At 44.8% G+C, this 21,346-nt stretch overlaps 1 protein-coding gene across 1 annotated transcript in view; it reads right to left on the bottom strand.

The window, feature by feature from the left end:
• The window catches only part of F5 (coagulation factor V), a 158,797-nt gene that overhangs the window by 67,272 nt on the left and 70,179 nt on the right, over nucleotides 1–21,346 (bottom strand). Inside the window, exons 13-16 of the mRNA XM_075335550.1 lie at nucleotides 13,516–14,650; nucleotides 9,544–10,302; nucleotides 7,685–7,859; nucleotides 7,311–7,547 (exon numbers count right to left, since the gene is read on the bottom strand). Of these exons, the coding sequence (XP_075191665.1) occupies nucleotides 7,311–7,547; nucleotides 7,685–7,859; nucleotides 9,544–10,302; nucleotides 13,516–14,650 (2,306 nt within the window). The remainder of the gene's footprint in view (nucleotides 1–7,310; nucleotides 7,548–7,684; nucleotides 7,860–9,543; nucleotides 10,303–13,515; nucleotides 14,651–21,346) is intronic.

The following is a 21,346-nucleotide window of genomic DNA, read 5'->3' as shown; positions in this document are numbered from 1 at the left end:
GGCGTGTCTCACTGTAACCAATCATAAGCGCCGGTGGCCGGGGAAAGCAGGGAATACGAGATTGTTTAATGAGCGGCCGGCTTTTTCAAAATAGTAAAAGCCGCCGGAGCAGTGTGAATGTCCTGCAGCGCCACGCCGGTGATCGGGGATCGGTGAGTATGAGAGAGGGGGTAAGAGGGATAGACTGACATGGACAGAGAGAGAGGCACATCTACACCTTCGGCATGGGACAGCTCATAGAGCCCCACGGCTTCCAGTATCATCTCCATGCCGATGACACACAGATCTACCTCTCTGGACCTGACATTACCTCTCTACTAACCAAAATTCCACAATGTCTGTCTGCTATTTCATCCTTCTTCTCTGCACGATTCCTAAAACTTAACATGGACAAAACAGAGTTCATTGTCTTTCCTCCCACTTACTCATCTCCTCCAACAAGCCTTTCCATCAAACTTGATGGTTGCTCACTCACCCCAGTCTCACAAGCTCGTTGCCTTGGAGTAACCCTCGACTCTGCTCTATCCTTCAAGCCACACATCCAAGCCCTCTTCAACTCATGCCGATTACCACTCAAAAATATCTCCCGGATCCGTGCTTTCCTTAACCAAGAATCTGCAAAAACATTAGTGCATGCCCTCATCATCTCCCGCCTCGACTACTGCAATCTCCTGCTCTCTGGCCTCCCTTCCAACACTCTTGCACCCCTCCAATCTATCCTAAACTCTGCGGCCCGCTTAATCCACTTCTCCCCTCGCTACTCCCCAGCCTCGCCACTCTGCCAATCCCTTCACTGGCTTCCCATCGCCCAACGACTGCAGTTCAAAACATTAACCATGACATACAAAGCCATGCACAACCTGTCTCTTCCCTACATCTGTGACCTAGTCTCCCGGTACCTACCTGCACGCAACCTCAGATCCTCACAAGATCTCCTTCTCTGCTCCTCTCTTATCTCATCTTCCCACAATCGCGTACAAGATTTCTCCCGTGCATCCCCCATACTCTGGAACGCTCTACCTCAGCACATCAGACTTTCCACTACCGTGGAAAGCTTCAAGAGGAACCTCAAGACCCACCTCTTCCAACAAGCCTACAACCTACAATAGCCTTCAGTCCAGTAGACCACTGCGCAACCAACTCTGTCCTCACCTATTGTACCATCACCCATTCCCTGTAGACTATGAGCCCTCGCGGGCAGGGTCCTCTCTCCTCCTATACCAGTCTGTCTTGTACTGTTAATGATTGTTGTACGTATACCCTCTTTCACTTGTAAAGCGCCATGGAATAAATGGCGCTATAATAATAAATAATAATAATAATAATAATAGTGACCGACTGACAGAGATTAGTGAATGACAGACATTGTGAGGCGCTTCAGAACGCAGCTTTTCAGCTGCACTCTGAAGCGGACCTTTTTTAAGCTGCGGTGCAGAGCGCACACCTGCGCACATAGCCTCAGACATCAAAATCGTATGACGGATGTCACACGTTTCAATTAACTAGGTTCGTACAACAAAACGTCCAATATATGAGGAATAAACGACGTGTATGCGATCACCGTATTTGCGTTCAATCTTGATCGCACGTAGGTGTAACACGCAAATACCGAATGCCGAATGTGCATCACTTACAACTTGACCCCAACGACGGATTGTGAGATATATTGAAGCGTGTAAAGGGGGCTTAAGTGGTAGCTGGCTTGCCAGTTAGAAGAGGTGCATCCAAGTAGTTTGATGGGGCAAAAGGTCAGTCATCGGGGCCCAAAGTTTGAGCACTCGGCGGCCGAGTTATGTACCAGATTGTGCGGCGCTTTGACCTAAAAAAAAAGTACCGTATATGCCGGCGTATAAGACGACTGGGCGTATAAGACGACCCCCAACTTCTGCCCTAAAAATATAGAATTTGGGATATACTCACTGTATAAGACTACCCCGCTCCCAAATGAAAAAAAGTGACAAATGACACACACAACTCTGCTACAAACAGACAAACACACACAACTCTGCTACAAACAGACAAACACACACAACTCTGCTACATACAGACAAACACACACAACTCTGCTACATACAGACAAACACATACAACTCTGCTACATACAGACAAACACATACAACTCTGCTACATACAGACAAACACATACAACTCTGCTACATACAGACAAACACATACAACTCTGCTACATACAGACAAACACACACAACTCTGCTACATACAGACAAACACACACAACTCTGCTACATACAGACAAACACATACAACTCTGCTACATACAGACAAACACATACAACTCTGCTACATACAGACAAACACATACAACTCTGCTACATACAGACAAACACATACAACTCTGCTACATACAGACAAATACACACAACTCTGCTGCTCTGTGGGGCCTGCACCCGCGGCTCGGCGGGTACAGCACCCGCGGCATCGGCGGGGGGGAGATTGGCAGGGCATACATGTGGGGGGGTTAGAAGCAGCTCACCGGGGCCCATAATGGGGAGGCGGGGAGGGCATTTACCCGATTAGGTCACGGTGGAGAGGGGGCCCACACAGCGCCGGACAGAAGCTCGCCTCCTTCATCTGTGGGACTGAGAAGGCGGTAGCTCCGCCCACAGATGAAATTCAAAACAGGATGTCTGCGCGCCTTAAAGTGACGGCGCCGCAGATTGCTGCCGAGGACTGCGGTCCCCGGAACTCGGCCGGGGGCAGCAGAACTATAAAGGCGAGTGGGCTCCGGCCAAGGGACAGGAGAACTGACGAGGCCGAGTGGGCCCCCCCGGCTCTCCAGGGCCCCGGCATTTGCCCATAGACAGGTAGGAGCCCTGTCTGCGAGCCAGATACGGCCATCAAAAGAGCCATATCTGGCTCGCGAGCCATAGGTTCCCGACCCCTGCTGTATGATATATACCATATTTTTCGCTTTATAAGACGCACCTGATTATAAGACGCACCCCCAAATTTGGTGAAGGAAAAGAGAATTTTTTTTTTTTAATGTTAAATGTGGTCCATCTTATAATGCCAGTGTCCCTCTAACAAATCATATAGGGTATATGTCCCTCATAGCCCCCCATCCTAAAATTAGCCCCCTTAATCTGGATATGGCCCCCTTATATTGAATATAGCCCCCTTGTGATGGCACATGTTCCCCTGTGCTGCCTATGGTCCCCTATGGATTGCACACGTTCCCGTGTTAGATAACGCCCCCATGCTGCTGCCCATGGCCCCTATAGATCGCACAAGTCCCCCTGTGTTAGATATCGCCCCCATAGTGCTGCCCATGGCTCCTATATAGATCGCACAAGTCCCCCTGTGTTATATATCGCCCCCATAGTGCTGCCCATGGTCCCTATAGATCGCACAAGTCCCCCTGTGTTAGATATCTCCCCCATAGTGCTGCCCATGGTCCCTATAGATCGCACAAGTCCCCCTGTGTTAGATATCTCCCCCATAGTGCTGCCCATGGTCCCTATAGATCGCACAAGTCCCCCTGTGTTAGATATCGCCCCCATAGTGCTGCCCATGGTCCCTATAGATCGCACAAGTCCCCCTGTGTTATATATCGCCCACATAGTGCTGCCCATGGTCCCTATAGATCGCACAAGTCCCCCTGTGTTAGATATCGCCCCCATAGTGCTGCCCATGGCCCCTATAGATCGCACAAGTCCCCCTGTGTTAGATATCGCCCCCATAGTGCTGCCCATGGTCCCTATAGATCGCACAAGTCCCCCTGTGTTAGATATCGCCCCCATAGTGCTGCCCATGGCTCCTATATAGATCGCACAAGTCCCACTGTGTTATATATCGCCCCCATAGTGCTGCCCATGGCCCCTATATAGATCGCACAAGTCCCCCTGTGTCAGATATCGCCCCCATAGTGCTGCCCATGGTCCCTATAGATCGCACAAGTCCCCCTGTGTTATATATCGACCCCATAGTGCTGCCCATGGTCCCTATAGATCGCACAAGTCCCCCTGTGTTAGATATCGCCCCCATAGTGCTGCCCATGGTCCCTATAGATCGCACAAGTCCCCCTGTGTTAGATATCTCCCCCATAGTGCTGCCCATGGTCCCTATAGATCGCACAAGTCCCCCTGTGTTAGATATCGCCCCCATAGTGCTGCCCATGGCCCCTATTTAGATCGCACAAGTCCCCCTGTGTCAGATATCGCCCCCATAGTGCTGCCCATGGCCCCTATAGATCGCACAAGTCCCCCTGTGTTAGATATCGCCCCCATAGTGCTGCCCATGGCCCCTATAGATCGCACAAGTCCCCCTGTGTTAGATATCACCCCCATAGTGCTGCCCATGGCCCCTATTTAGATCGCACAAGTCCCCCTGTGTCAGATATCGCCCCCATAGTGCTGCCCATGGTCCCTATAGATCGCACAAGTCCCCCTGTGTTAGATATCGCCCCCATAGTGCTGCCCATGGCCCCTATAGATCGCACAAGTCCCCCTGTGTCAGATATCGCCCCCATAGTGCTGCCCATGGCCCCTATAGATCGCACAAGTCCCCCTGTGTCAGATATGGCCCCTAGGCTGCTGCCCAAAGTAAAATAAAACCCTCTTTCCTTACCTCCTCCAGCGCTGATCTCCCTCCTGTCTGGCTCCGTGCTTCTGTTCTTCCACTTCCTGGTTCTCAGTGCGGTCATGTGATCGGCACAGCAGGCTGAGCTCTCTGCCTGCCTGATCACAGTGGAAGCAGGGACACGGGGAGAAACGCTGCAGGGGTAAGTAAAGCTTTTTTATTTTAGAATGAGCAGCAGCCTGGGGGCCATATCTAACACAGGGGTGGGCATGTGCGATCACACTGGGACGCAGGCTCATATAATATGCACCGCTGCCACAGCCCCTCACTGCGGTGCGATTTCAGCACCATTGGAGTTGGACAGCGGCTGTGCATATTATATGAGCGGGTGCAGGAGATCAAAGGCTGCAGCCCGCAGCGTTCCCCTGTGCTCCAGAGCTGCTGCCCCCACCTCCCCTGGACGCTGCAGTGTACATATATATATATACACCCCCCCCCCCCGTATATCCGGCGTATAAGACGACCCCCCACTGTAGCCATTATTTTAAGGCTTTATTCAGGAAGCGAAAATAGGAGACCTGGGTCTGCGAGTAGCCGCAGTATAAAGTATGGTGGCCGGAAGTGAGAAGTCTGCATTCTAAAGCTCTGTTTGTGCTCATTGCAATGAAAAAAAATAACTGTTTTGCTTTACTTTGTGCTGTGGGTAAGATAACCCAGCATGAAACAGTGCTCATGTTTTTGGCCATAGATGGCAGATGGTTTGGTTTGTTTTTCTTCACTGTTTACCCAGTGCTGAATTATTTAAGGACTGTGTGTCTTCACCATGGCCTTTGCCCTTTAAGCCTAAACTCTGTCCCTATTGCCCCATGGACTCCACCAGCCCCTAATAGGGGCTCTGCCTGGTCAATTCTGGACTCTGCCCCCCATGGACTCTGCCCTGCCCCTACAGCCAATATTGGGGAACGGTAAGATGGAAGCCTGTTACTCTCCTCAGGTCAAGGGTCAGCTAGACTGCTGTTGGGGGGGAAGGGGAGACAATGGTTGACCAATGTATCTGCCAGGGCTATGGTTTGATACTTTTAACCTTTTACAAGGAAGTACTTCCACATGCGAGCTCTTGGGACAGTTGGGCTTTTATGAAATGTTTAAGGACTGAGCCCTGATCTTGTGCTTGGTTGGAGAGCTGGACTATGACCTACGGCCTACTTCTTAATTTAATTCTGGAATGGCGAGTGTCGTTTTAAGTGTTTATGCATGCCTGCTGTTTGGTGTCTTGCAGGTCCAGACATGGTCGGGGACGGCCACGTCCAAGAGGGGAGGAATCTAAGATGGTGTTCGAATTCCTATCCTTGAAGACACCAAACATGTTCTTAAATATATGTGTGTGATAAGATATAAAGTAATGTTAGATAGGAAAGTAATGTAATGTATAGGAATCCATAAAATGTAGTGTAATGTATAGATGTAACAGTGTTGGCTAAGCAATGTAGTCTACATACAGTGACATGCAAAAGTTTGGGTAACACTGGTCAAAATTACTGTTATTATGAACAGTTAAGCAACTTGAAGATGAAATGATCTCTAACAGGTATAAAGTTAAAGATGACACATTTTCTTTATATTTTAGGAAAAAAAATATTTTCATCTTTAATATTTTTTAAATTAAGCAAAAATAAAAATGGGACGAAGCAAAAGTTTGGGCACCCTTGGAGATTTGTGTGCTCAAATAACTTTGACCAAGGTTTCAGACCCTAGTTAGCTTGTTAGTGTTCACTATCATCATTAGGAAAGGCCAGGTGATGTAAATGTCACACCTTTATAAAAACCCAGACTCCTCTAACCTTGAACCAAAAAATAAGCAGCCATGGGTTCTCCTAAGTATTTGCCTAGCACTCTGAAAATAAATATGGTGGAGGCCTACAAAGGAGGAGAAGATTATAAAAAAAAGCAGAGCATTTTCAAGTTGCATTTTCCTCAGTTTGAAATGTAATTAAGAAATGGCAGTTAACAGGTACAGTGCAGGTCAAGATAAATTCTGGAAAACCAAGCAAAATTTCTGTGGGAGCTGCTCGTAGGATTGCTAGAGAGGCAAATCAGAACCCCCTGGTTGACTGCAAAAGACCTTTAGGGTACGGTTCCACTTGCAATTTTCATGGACGAGTGGAATCTGATAAAACATCGGACTGCACTCGCACCTATGCAAACCTATGGGGCAGCATCCATCTGCGATTGATTTCTCATGCCATAGTGGCATGTGGAATGAATCGCAGCATGCTGCGTTTGGCAGCGAGTCTCGGCTCACGCACCACAATGCAAACCTATGGGAGAGTGTGAAACATCGCACTGCACTCGCATGTAATCCGCGTGCAGTGTGATATATGCAGAGACAGGCAGCGGACGAGATGGGGAGAAAGTGATCCATCCCTCTTCTTCGCAGCTGTGATATATTGCAAGATCGCATCACACTCGCATGACCCTCGGTTGATACCCGCATCAGAGGGTCATTAGCATATCGCTTCCAATGCTCTCGCATCGGAGGATGTACGCAGGTAGAACCATACCCATAGGAAGATTTTGCAGACTCTAGAGTTGTGGTATACATACAAAAACATGGCCTTCATGGAAGAATCTTTAGTAGATAACGTCTAAGTTATTATTTTCTATACTTGATGCTGAAGATGGTCATGGTGGAATTGGGAATGCATTGTATAGTCTTTTATATGGGAGTATTATGTATATATTAGTTGTTAATCATAGACAAGTACATTCCTTACCGGGTTAAGACCTGAGTGATAAGCCCATGTCTTGCATGCAGAACCATCTGGCTCAGGTCCTGACGATTTTGTAGCATACCACACATAGACATAGGATTCTTGAGGCTCTATAACTTCATCTTTCTTTAGCCACTCCATAGTTTCGTCATCATACCTGTAGCCCTCGGATGACTTTTCATAAGATACCCCATGCGCATGAATTGAGTATGGCCGTGATGCTAGATTTTTAAAAGTCACCTACAGACACAACACAGAACACATAACAATAATTCTAATTTTATGTAGAAGGTAACAGACACATAGCAGACAGCAAATGTAGGACTGACCTACTAATATTCTAACATTTATCACGTGATGTGATATTGAATTTTTACCTGGATGACATCCTCAACTTCAGCTCTAATCACAGGTCCAAGTATGCCAAGATGTTCTTCATATTCACCCTCCACATCTCGTTTTGTAAAAGTGCTGTCGATATACTGTCGAAACACAACTTTTGTGTATATGTTCTGTCCTGTTTCAACAAAAGGTTTCTCATTTACCTGGTTTCTGAGGAAAACAAACAGATTTGTTCAATTCTTTGTACTTTGACGTTTAAAAAGTTTTCAGGTCAAAAGTGGGAACTTTTTGCTCTTATTTTTCTCTTATTTAACTCAGTTTCCTTAAGTATTCCATTTTTTTTTAAACCAGTCATCTGATTTTAGAGACGTGGACCTTTTTATTTATGGGTTATTATTATGGTCTCCACAACGGGGCCAGGCTCACAGATTAGTAATATAGAACAATATAAAGACATGTTCCCAGAGATCTCCTCTCGGTAAAGACTAGAAAAATTTGCAATAAATGAATAGGCTCCAATATCTCTAGAATCGTATTGAAGAGAGGTAAAAAAAATACTTAAGTAATCGGTTGGAATAAAAAAAGAACAAAAGCTGGTCACTTGTGACATGGTAAGAGGGTAACAGTGAAGTGAAAAATATAAAATCTCACTCAATTTTTCACAATCATAGTCCTTAAGCCACCCCTAAAGGAGTTGATTAGATGATGTCTAACCCCTGTAAAATGCTATAAACCTGACCTGCTCAAGGAAAGGCAACCTGTCAGTCAGGTATAGATTTGAAAATTTATACGGTATACTTTGAAGATTACATTTACACAGGGAGAGACCTGTCAATCACCTGCAGCAGCGCTGGGAAGAGCTGGTTGGGAACGGTGCCAGACTAGTCTCATCTCCAGCTATAACCCCGGCCAGATCTTCAAAATGTCCCGCAACATTTCAGAGGATAATATACCTGTCAGTAATTGGCCAGCCAATGTTTGGGCAGCATGAATTGCCTGACAGGATCCGTTGGAGGGAAACAATAGTCACAATAAGGTTATGTGCCCACATTGCTTTTTTGTGTGCTTCTTTTCTGCATATAAAAAGCATGTTTTGTCAGGAAAAAAGCAGCACATTTTTATTGCGATTGTACGTTTTTTTTCACATACGTTTTTTCCTGCGTTTTTTTGTGTTTTATTTTTAGTTATGGCGATCGCGTGAGTTCTTGCGATGTACCCCCGCGATCGCCGCAGGGTCGCCGGCTGATGTTACAGACGAGATCCCGCTCTCACTGTCTGGAGTGGTGCCCGCGCCACTCATGGCAGTTTATCCCCCTGAATGCTTCGATCAATAGTGATTGCAGCATTCAGGAGGCAGAGAGAGGAATCAGTTACCTCTCCCTGATGATTGGGTTCCTGTAATGTGATCACAGGGACCCGATTCCTGTCATGGTAACCATGGGTCGTCAACATGACGACCCCGGGTTACTGAGCTACAGAGAGCTTCACACACTATGCTGTATGCATGATGTATGAGGCAAAGTGCTACAATATAATCCACTGTAGTGATAAAGCATTGCAGGGGATTATAGAAACAGGAAAAAACGCAAAAACAATTGACATGCTGCTTTTTTAGCAACAAAATCTGCAAGGAAAAAAAAGTAGCATGTGCACAGAAAGTCACAATTCTCATATTCTCATAGACTTTACTGGGGTGCATTTTTCCTGCAGTAATGATTAAAGTTTGCAAGGAAAAACGCATGAAAAATGCAAAAAAAACGCAACATGTGCACATAGCCTTAAGTTAAAATTCACACGTCGATATCAGAAATTGTGTATGAAACAATATAGCTATAGGCACAGTACAGCAAATTACTGTAACTGAGAAAGAACCATATAAACATATGTACGGTACCTCTTAGAGCCTCCTGTGTAGTCCCACTGCACTTCTTCAGCTGCAATATAGTAACTCCTTTTAATTCCTTTTGACGTTCGCATGAAATTTTGCACTATTCTATCTGGATTTGTATAGCGGTTCACATCATCCTCTGTCTCTATCGTATACGGCTCTTCATATATAAGATACGGAGGTTTGGATTTCCCTTCATCGATGAAGTTGCTGACCTCAGGGTCATACTCTACATAATCATCAAATTTTCTGGTTACTCCAATTACAATTTCAGATTTGCGTTCATGAGGATTGTGTCCTCTGGGTTGTAAACTTTTGGGATTATGCCCTCTTGGACTAAATCCTCTAGGACTAAATGTCCTATTCCCTACGTCAGAGTGTAAAGAATTATTTTGTGCCATGTATTCATCATACGAGGTCTCATTTAACTTAAAGCCATGTACACTGGTTTGTCCGTTGTTCCCGGCAGTTCTTTTTCCTTTCACCTTCTTTTTTCTTTTTAGATATATCACAGAGGTTTCGTTTGGGTTTTGGTAGGTCTGAAATGTTTGCATCCTTTTCAAATAGACCTTTTTCTTCACATTGTTATTATTGCTTGTTTCTTCTGTCACGTTACTTGCACTTGAGACAGAGAGATTTTTAAGCTCCTTAAAATTATCATCTACAGTTTTGTTAGATGTTACATTTTCATTCTCTTTAGGGTGTGTTTCGTCACTCTGTTCCTGGAGAAATACATTTTTAATGATATCTTCAAATAGATGAGCACTGAGGAAGAAAAATTGTGATAAGTCAACATTCAGGACCAGGTAGGAGGAGGTAGCTGTTATAAGATCCTTCACCAAACCTTGCCACAGTCCCAAAAGGAAAAGACCCTATGAAGACAATAGTTTTGAGATCCGTGCACTTCATCAATGCTAAGCACGGTACTAATTATAGGACTTTCATGTTGGCCTACTTTCTCCTTGTTGTACAAGACAACATTATAGGTAGACTTATACACTTATAGGCTTGTAGGTAAACGTATAGGCTGAGCAATGTTCCATGGGATAAAGAATGTAAAATAGCTTTTTCTTCAGATGTGAGAACAACTGTCTTTTTAATGACACCATTAGTGTCACATCCAACTGTCTAACCCCTTAATCATCTGTGATGTAATTTTTTTCAGATGTATATCGTGCAGGCTCAGGAGCAGAGCCCACTTCATTTGTGGCAGTGCCAGATGTGTTACAGCTATAATAGTGCAACCAAGCTCTGAATCATGCTGCCCAAGTTTTGGGCAGCCTAAATCAGATGATAGGTTCCTTTAAGGATTGATACTAAAAACATCAACAATTTGCAAAAAATACACTACTGAGTTCTTCTCATATTTAAATTTGTTTTCTTAAAAATGAATAGAAAACTAAATATTTACTTTAACTAAAGCAGAATACTCATCACTTGTAGTACAGACTAACTTTGTTTTGTATAAATCCCTATTCCATGTGAATATTGCAAAAATTTTCACCTTCCAACAGCCTGTCACTTCTCTTTCCCTATCTTACAGGTTCCAAGTAAATGTTCAGAAACCTTCTCACTTACCCCCTCAAAAATACATTCAATTTAAAACAGGAAATGGATGACAAGGAGGAGGGAGATGGAGCTGCATTTTCTCATGGGTTTCAGTGAAACAGTATGAATGGACAGGGGATCAGATAGGAAACTAGAGTCATAGTGGTCTTAATGTGACATGATACAACTTTCACCTAAGTAACACCAGAGAGTGGGAGGGTCATTTCTTAAAAAATTAACTATTTTGCCAAAGGCAAACTAGTATCCTGTTTGCCACACCACTGTTATATATACAGTACATAATTTAAGTCCAGTTATGGCCTACAGTGTTGGCACTCTTGAAATTATTCCAGAAGATGAAGTATTTCTCCAGGAAAATGATTGCAATTGCAAATGTTTTGTTATACACATATTTATTTCCTTTGTGTGCATTAGAACAACACAAAAAATGATAAAAAATGGCAAATTGGAAATAATTTCACACAAAACTCAAAAAATGGACCCGACAAAATTGTTTGTACTAAAATTCTGGGTAAACAACTTTGTTTCAAGCATGTGATGCTCGTTAAAACTCACCTGAGGCAAATAACAAGTGCGGGCAACATGAAAATCACACCAGAAACCAGATAAAAGAGGAGATGTTGACTAAATCTATGCATTGTATCTGTGCAACATAATCAAGAATTGTATAACCCATGGTACTATAGCTTATCTCCATGGATGTGGACTGCAGAAAAAAATTGCTGAAAGAAATTCAAGTCCTGCAGGCTCAAAGTGCATCAGTGTCAGCGTAAAATATTTGTCGACATTTGAAATTAAATATTATGGCAGGAGACCCAGGAGGACCCCACTAATGACAAAAAGACACAAAAAGCTAGACTGATATATACGCAAGCAAAAATCCTTCTGGGAAAGCGTCTTGTGGACAGATGAGACCAAGACCTCTTTGGTAAAGCACATCATTCTACTTTTTACTGAAAGCAGAATGAGGCCTACAAAGAAAAGAACACAGTACCTACAGACAAATATGTTAGAGGTTAAAAAATGTTTTGGTTTCTTCTTGCTGCCTCTGGCATTGGGTGCCTTGACTGTGTCTGGCCCATTTTGGGGGTTTGAGTGAAATTATGTCCAATTTTGCATTTTTTTCTTTCTTTTTTTGTGTTGTTCCAATACACTCAAAGGAAATAAACATGTGTATAGCAAAACATGTATAATTGTAATAATTTTCATTTTCAAGGACATTTTAAGGATGCCAACACTTTTGTCCATGATTGTATATAAATATACATGTACAATATATAGAAAAGATGTATGTACAGCATTATACACTACTATTGAAAGCCAGAATGCACTGGATTATTATTCACATTGAGCTCCTATGTCCACAGTGATAATATGAGAGGTAATTTAATTGTGGACATAAAAACTCAATGGGCATACTAATCTAGTGCAGTGATCTGATTCTGGTGCTATATACTGCCACACATATGTATGGTTTTGTGATACCAGAAGATACATTATTGTACAAGCACATCAAAAATAAATGCCATGACAGCTGTTTTCCTGGGTAATGAAGACCTGTCAACAGGTCAAAAGTAGAAAGTTTTGGCTCATGTTTTATTCGCACTGCTCTCCTGAATATTCAGGGTTTTTTTTTTACCCTCCCTCCCCGGTAAAGACAATAAATATGAGTACTAAATACAAAAGGCCCACATCTCTGGGATTGTATGATGTGTATATTTTTTTAAAGCAAAAAAACGTCAGTGGGAATAAAATAAAAGCAAAAACTGGCTACTTTTGACCTGGTGACTAGTCATCTTTTATTCCCGTTATGGAATCAAACCATACACTTTATGTGAAATTATGTATATGTATAACATTGGTGTGTGAAATGGAGGGTCCTTGCCAATTGTTTGAACACACCTTTAAAGGGGTTGTCCAAGATTTTACAATTAGTGAGTTATCCATAGAGTAGGCCATCAATATAAGATCAGTGGGAGTCCGACACTTGGCACTTCCACCGATCAGCTGTTAATAAATCCGGCAGGAGCCATAAATAATATACAGAGGAACACCTCAGCCTTGTATATTGCTTACTGCCATTGCCGAATGCTACATTTCATCTCCCATTCCCTCTACAATGTTCACTTCTATGTGTCCCTCCAGCTGCTGTCTGATCAGTGATGGTGCTCGGTATTGGACCTCACAAATCTGAAATTAACCAATTTTTAACTTTTGGAAAACCCTTTAACTCAAAGTTTACCCACAGCATGGTCTATAAATTCACTGAAGACTCAGTCATTTTCTTAGTTCAGGTTAGACTCTACTGTAAATGTGATGCGTGTTTGTAACACTAAACTGATATCATTTTTCATACAATAACATTTTTCTGCAGTAATGTATTGCATATGAAGAAAAACACTCACATACCCAAACATTTCTGCAAGTTCTGCATCATAAAAATCATCTATGCTGTTTTGAGATGGACTCGATGTGGTCACTTGAGTTTGGAGGTTATGACTCTCATGTGTAGCCTGAGGGGTTTTGAGATTTCTGGGTACAATGGAGGGTGATGCTGAAGTTGGTACCTTGTTTCCGCCATCACCAGGATCATCTGCTTTACTGTCAAAACTTGATGTTACCTGAGTTTTCTCATCATATTGTTCCATGTGTGATACTTTACTTGTGACATTAACTAATTTTGGTAACTCTGAGATGTTTTCGGGTATCTCCAATGAAAACACTTTGTCATCAGATATTGGGGTATCACCAGACTGGAGACCCTCATTTTCTGTAAGATAATTGTGTAGTTCACTATTTTCAATGATATTTTCACTACTAGAGTTTACATTATCATTTTCGGTATGTCTTTTGGTCACATTTTTGGTCATTGCTATGTATGATCCATTACTGGATATATGATCCTGTACTACTTTTCTATCTTCTTCTATAGAGGATTTCTCGAGGTGTAATGTGGAATTGTCATTATCATAACTTGGTAGACTACTGTCTGATTCACTTTCCAAGCCGGTCATATTACTTGGAATCCAACCATGCAACTCTTCTGTTTGATTTAACTGATCTCGCCGATCAAGGAGGACATCTTGTAACTCGTTTGTTCCATTAACGCTTTCACGTTCATTACTTTTAAGTAAAGTATCACTTTTTGAAGAATTCTCAAGTCTATTTTGTTTTTCAAATTTCTCTTCATTCGACTCAATTGAATAATCGTCATTTCCCTTTGTATGGTTTACAGAAATGTGTACATTTTCCTTATTACTTTCCAATAAATCTTCAATGGCTAAAGCTGTGAGGTTTACGCCTTCATCTGTTGCTCCGACATTTTTTCCAAGTGACCGAATGTGAAACATTTCAGCCATCTTCTCATTATAGTCTATGTCTTCATCAAGGAGTTCTAGTGATTCAGAGTCATCAACTTTAGTAGTTGAATAGTCAAAATCCATTGAAATTTCTGAGAATTCGTAATCTTCATCATTTACACATTTTGCACTCTTAAACCTTAGGGTTGTGACTTTTGAGTTATAATTTCCAAATATCCAAACACCTATAGAACAATAAATAATGAATGTAACTTATAAATGTAATCTTATTCTATGGTAAAATACTCAGTTCTATTAAAGAGGCTATCCCACATACAATTCAACAAGACATGTCAAAAGAAGTGTATTTGCTATATACAACTTTTAAATTTGTATCTACATTATCTGGAGTAGCGACTCCTTGCTGTGTCTCCATTGGCTGAAATGTTATAGTGGACGCACATGCTCAGTAGCTCAGTGATAGGACAGTGTAGCGTGCAATACTATGTAGTAATAGGAGAAGAAATGGAGCACCAGCTGTAGATAAGAAGCCAGAAAGAAAGGGATAGAAGAAGAGATGGAGACAGATAGATATTAGGCTTATACAGTATATAAAAAAGTAGTCATTAGTTATTTATTATTTGGGATGCTGGCATTGTGTGAAGAACTACGTTCTCTGCGGGTTTAGGGAGGTAGAAGGAGATCAGCGCTATGAAAACAGACGGAAGAGGGAAATGCTGCTAGATTTTGGTCATGTAAGACAAGCTGATTCCTGTCAACAGGAAGTAAAAATACGAAAGCTTCAGAGGGCTGGGTTAAAAGGCTGAAAGAGGTAAAAATCAGAATCGAATGAGGCGTTTTTTGCATTGATGTAATTAAAATGTTGGTGCAATTTACTCAATTTGTTTTTATTTGTCGGATAACCCCTTCAAGTGTTGAACAATTATGCAATTAATTATCACTTTGGCCTACAGGGCATGCCTATTTGTTTAATTTTCTTACAATTGAATGACATGAGCCAGAAATATTTTTCTGATGACTCTTTGTGGGAAAATTGAAAAAACAATAAAAGAAAAAAAAAAAAAAAGACATTCTGTCATTATTTTTGTAAATTCTAAATTTAAACTATTCACCACGAGGAATCAATAATGTGTTACTTTATTACAGGTCAATTATAGCAATACCACATTTGTAAAGTTTTTTTTTAATGTTTTACCACTTTTGCACAATAAAAATTGTATTTTTAAAAATAATTTCTGTGTCACCATAACTTTATGTTTTTCTGTTGTCAGAGATATGTGAGGGATTCGTTCTTGGGGTAGCTGTTGTTTTCATTGACTTCAAGTGTTTATTCCATTTATTGGAAGGTGGAAAGAACTAAAAATAGCAATTTTGCAGCTGTTTATTTTTTTCTGTGATGATCATGAGCAGGATAAAGGCCTTATTTTATATATATATATATATATATAAATATATATATATATATATATATATATAAAATTGCCTTATTCTGTCTGTCTGTCTTGCTCCAAAATTGTGTCGTTACAGTGACAACTGTCGGATTGGCCGCTGGGCTCGGCCTGGCCCCACCCCCACATGGATTGGCCGCTCGCTCCGGCCTTCCGCACGCATCGCCCGCTCTAGCGTACACCGGCTCCCGGTACACATGTGCAGGGAGCCGGCATACGCTGACGCCTCGCCCGCTCGGCCCCGGCACACGTTGGCATGCTCGGTCCCGCCCCCAGCACATGCTGGCCTGCTCGGCCCCGCCACCGGCGACCCGCTCGGCCCTGCACCCGGCGACACGCTTGGCCCCGCACCCGGTGACCCGCTCGGCCCCGCCCCCGCTGGCCTGCTCGGCCCCGCCCCCGGCACACGTTAGCCCGCTCGGCCCCGACACACGTTGGGCACCTATACACCTCCCCCCAGAACTACTCCTCCCATTATACTCCTCTTTCCCCAGGACCACTCCTCCCATTATAATTCTCTTTCCCCAGGACTACTCCTCCTATTATAGTCCTCCTATTATACTCCTCTCTGAGTATATTAGGAGGACTATTATAGCATGGGGGATGGAGCACGATAGGGGGTGTGCAGCATGGGAGATGGAGCACGATGGGGGGGTGCGCAGCATGGGAGATGGAGCACGATGAGGGGTGCGCAGCATGGCGGATGGAGCACGATGGGGGTGTGCAGCATGGGGGATGGAGCACGATGGGGGGTGTGCAGCATGGAGGATGGAGCATGATGGGGGGTGCGCAGCATGGAGGATGGAGCACGATGGGGGGTGTGCAGCATGGGAGATGGAGCACGATGGGGGGTGTGCAGCATGGGGGATGGAGCACGATGGGGGTGCGCAGCATGGAGGATGGAGCACGATGAGGGGTGCGCAGCATGGAGGATGGAGCACGATGAGGGGTGTGCAGCATGGGGGATGGAGCACGATGGGGGGTGCGCAGCATGGGGGATGGAGCACGATGGGCGGTGCGCAGCATGGGGGATGGAGCACGATGGGGAGTGCGCAGCATGGGGGATGGAGCACGATGGGGGTGCGCAGCATGGGGGATGGAGCACGATAGGGGGTGCGCAGCATGGGGGATGGAGCACGATGGGGGTGCGCAGCATGGGGGATGGAGCACGATGGGGGGTGCGCAGCATGGGGGATGGAGCACGATGGGGATGTGCAGCATGGGGGATGGAGCACGATGGGGGTGCACACCTCCCCCCAAAACACACACACCGCCACACGCGCACCGCATAACACACCACACACACACTGGGAACCACAAACACCGCCCTACACAGACACCCACACAGACAATGCCGCACACACACAACACCCAACACACAACAACAAATATACGCACATACCGCGCAACACACACATTGCACAAAACATACCTCCCCCAAAACACATACATGCACCCCGCACCCACACAAACCGCGCAACACACACAGCACCACACACACACAATGCTGCAGACACAGAGCGCTCCACAAACAACACAACACACACAACGCAACACACAAACACCTCTCTCACAATCCATCCCCACCCAGACAACACCCAGAACATTTACAGTGCCCTACACAAACACTTGGCAACTACACACAACAACATCTATATATATAACAAAAAATCATAATTAACTACACAATACGTAAATTCTAGAATACCCGATGCGTTAGAATCGGGCCACCTTCTAGTATATATATATATATATATATATATATATGTGTGTGTGTGTGTGTGTGTGTGTGTGTGTGTGTGTGTAGCGCCCCACGGTGCTGGTGGTTACCCTACTTGTTGCCGGGCCATTTGAGGTCGGGTCAGGCAATGTCACGGGTGGCCTTGGCCGGTTCCGTTGCCCCGAAGCGTAGAGTAAATGGTGGGGGAAGCAGGGTATCTGGGAGAGTTTGTCATGACGCCACCTGTGGTCTGCGGCCAGGAGTAGCCGCCGCTGCAGAATTCCTCACAGGGGCAGGTGTTAAGGCAGCCGGGGTGGTGTCACTCCCCACAGGGTGAGCGGGGCCCGGGTGGGTGAAGAGGGGAGGTAATGGCGGTTGGCGCTTAAGTGCTGGACAGCAACGCCGGTAAGGACAAGCCAACACAGTCTCTGCGTGTTCAAAGTGTAGTTTACTCACAGCTTCAGTCGCCAGCCCAGTAGTACTGGTCACTGCCATGATGGGCTCAGGTCCATCACGGATCCGTGGGAGGTTAGAACCAGTGCGGTAGTCTGTGGGCCCTTCCTCACTGCATTTTTTAGTGCGGGTCCCTGAGGCTTGAAGCACACAGAGTCCCTTCTGTACTAGGCAAAGAACTGTTCCCTATGCCAGTAGCATGGATCCACTTAACTATGACCGTGATCGAGGCCCCGGTATCCTAAGTGCCACTTGTGGAGACACGGGGCTCAGTGGGTGCTCTCGTCCACTAAAACCCACCGCCTTTAGAAAGACAGCGTGGCTCAGGGCTCATCCCAACTGAATGCCGGCCTCCTTAACCGTGGGCGTAACACTACTCAGACAACACAGGGTGAGGGAACCACAATAATTAGACTTTATTGGATCCCCAAACAATTAACGGCACATAACACATAACCAGCAAAACACACAAATGTAACAGGCAACAGAGTCTCACCCTTCCGCTGGCTCACCAGGGATTTAGAATGTCCTTGCCTCAGAGGTTCCAGGGCTATTTACTCCAATCCAGCAGCACCCCGCTTTTGGTGGGCACCCACCGAGAAAGGAATAATGCCAGATTTAGGAACCTGGCTGAGGTCTGCAAAGTCTGTAACAGGTGACTGAACTGTCCCAACCTGAGTGTCCTCCTTAGGTAGTCCTGGTATGATGATACAATCCTGGCAGCCGGAGTCGAAATCCCTAGGCTGTGGATATGGTCTCCAACCGGAACCGGAGTCCCTAGATTGAAGCCATAAGATATCCTGATCCTCTAGTCAGCTCCAAAGAGCTTAGACTGGATCCATCAGCATCCATCAACCACCTGGTGGCTTAAAGAAGTCCCTTTTATAGCCACAGCCTTCCACTTAGATACACTGCGTCCTCATCGATTGGTTGGACAAGAGCGCCTCTCCCATTGGATGAATCTCAAGCTGCATGGACAATGTTCATCCAAATGATGTCTACAAAAAGACTGAGGGTATACATGTAGTCTGGGAGTCACCGACTAGACAATGGCTACTAAGGTAATCACATTAGCAATACACAACTACAATACAATGATTACTGGAAGACTCTGGAGAAACAATACGTCTGGCTTCAAGTGGCCAACACAATTTACATGAGTCAACAAGAGTCTTGTAAAAACAATGAGGGACTTATCCCCCGTCGATAAACAATCTATCATCCTGTCTGGCTGAATTTTAAGAAACTTTAACCCATGAGAGTCCATGTCGTCACACCACTTGGCTCTGGAAACTTGTGTGGTCGAAGAGGCATGGAACCTCTCCGTCCGGCAGAATCTGGAGATTCAATGTGGGATTGCACCACCTTAGGGTGCTGCACCCTGAAAAGCGCTGGTCCCGGGGGAACTGACACGGTATCCTCCACAGTGACCGTTTAACTCCTATGTCCCAGAGGAGCTACCGGGAAAGAAGTCTGCTCACTGTCACTCCTGCTGGAGAACTCCTGTAAAACTGTGTGTGTGACTCCTAACTCCCCCTGGTGGCCGCTCCTCCCCCTACCCAGGTCCTAAGCTAGTGAATTGGGGCCCCGGTTGTGATGGCATCCTGTAAATGCCACACTGTGTAACGCCTGCCTGGATCAACAGACTCAGATGGGATGTAATGGACAGGCTAGAGGGAAGCCACTCACCAAGCAGGACCCCCAGAACCCTGAAACCCTTTAACCCCTATACAGGGATTTGGAATTACACAGGGTCCTGGAGATCACTACCTGTGGAAGGCTGCAGTCCGATGAGAGTAGTCGTCAGGCAGGGTCAAACCAGGAATAGCAGAACAGGGACAGAATCGGCAGGCAAGGACGTAATCAGAAAACGTAGCAAAGGTCAAATCCGGGCAGCGAGGTACAAAAACAGCAGGCAGAAGGGTAGTAAGAAAACACGCAGAAGTCAGCACACAGGAATCACAAAACAGAATAGGGCGGATCAGGAGCCAGGAAATCAGAACTATCTCTGGCAGAGGTCAGCAGACAGGAGGGGAACTAAGAAGGGTGTGGTGTCTTCCCATTGGCTGTAGCTGAACGCTGGCAACTTCAGCTGGAAGACACATGCCACCCACAGTCAGCCAGTGGTACTGCAGATCCCAAAATAATAATAATGGATATTAAGATTCCAGCCCAGTGGATGATTGGAGCCTGCGCCCACCGGTGCCGCTGGCATCGACTCCTCTCCCAGCACCATCCACGGCAAGAACACGGTGTGGCCTGGCGATCGGAGCAGAAGTCACTGTAGCGGACTCCGGTGGTGACGTAACACACTGTTAGTAACCCCTTTGGTACCCGACCCTAGCCCAGTCCCCAGTGGAGAAGGGGCAACCCATGTGTGTATGAGGTTGTGTATGATGAAACCAGCACCGACCTCCCTTAGATCCATGATCAGTACTACACCCTAAGTGGAGTGCAGTACCCTGTGGCGACCATATATAAAATTTTATTCTGGGATGTTACAGACACAACGATACAATCCTTTTTTTCTTGAATTTTTTGCATAATAAAGATTTTTTATATTTGTAGTTTGTATTTCTTTTTTTAATATTTTTAAAAATTGTTTTAAAATTTATTTTTTTACCCTCATGGAGACTTGATTTTCTGTTAGTGTGATTTCTCATACAATACAGTGCAATACTACAGCCTCACACTATATTACGTCTGACAGTGTAATGCTGAAAGGCACCCTCATAGTATAGTAGACCCGGGATACATTTTTTTGCCTCTGGTTACCAAAGCAACTCATTGGCACCCTGCCATTGTAATGGAAAATCATTGACCTCTCCCTATATGATACACTTTTGGATTTACCTCCAATTCCTATTGTTACAGCAGAAGCTCGAATTTCATTTACACCAAGGCTCCAGTAGTGATCTTGTGGGCCCAGCTGCCTCCACAATTATTGAGACATTTATGTCAATTTCCAGGAAAGACACTCTTATTATGATGTAACTATATGAAATTTTACATCGGGCCAGTCACGGCAATCAATCAGACTGCGATCGGCATGCACAGTTTGAAGAGGACCATGACTGACTGACTGACTGTGACTGAAACGCTACAAAGCATCACCCCGATGACTGAATGAGAAGGGCTGTGATGCATTCACCTAATGGTAAAAAGTGTTGGGTTTTTTTTGATAAATACAGGGAACGTTTGTTTGAGAACACCATGGTAGGCCCATTTCACACGTCAGTGAAAAACACAGATGTTTTTCACTGGCGTGTAAAACACGCACATGTCCCTGCGTGTGCCGT

Source organism: Anomaloglossus baeobatrachus, chromosome 2 (genome assembly GCF_048569485.1).
Source record: "Anomaloglossus baeobatrachus isolate aAnoBae1 chromosome 2, aAnoBae1.hap1, whole genome shotgun sequence".
Lineage (NCBI taxonomy): Eukaryota > Metazoa > Chordata > Amphibia > Anura > Aromobatidae > Anomaloglossus > Anomaloglossus baeobatrachus.
Note: the sequence above shows the minus strand (reverse complement) of the source record. Positions and strands in the feature narration are given on the sequence as shown.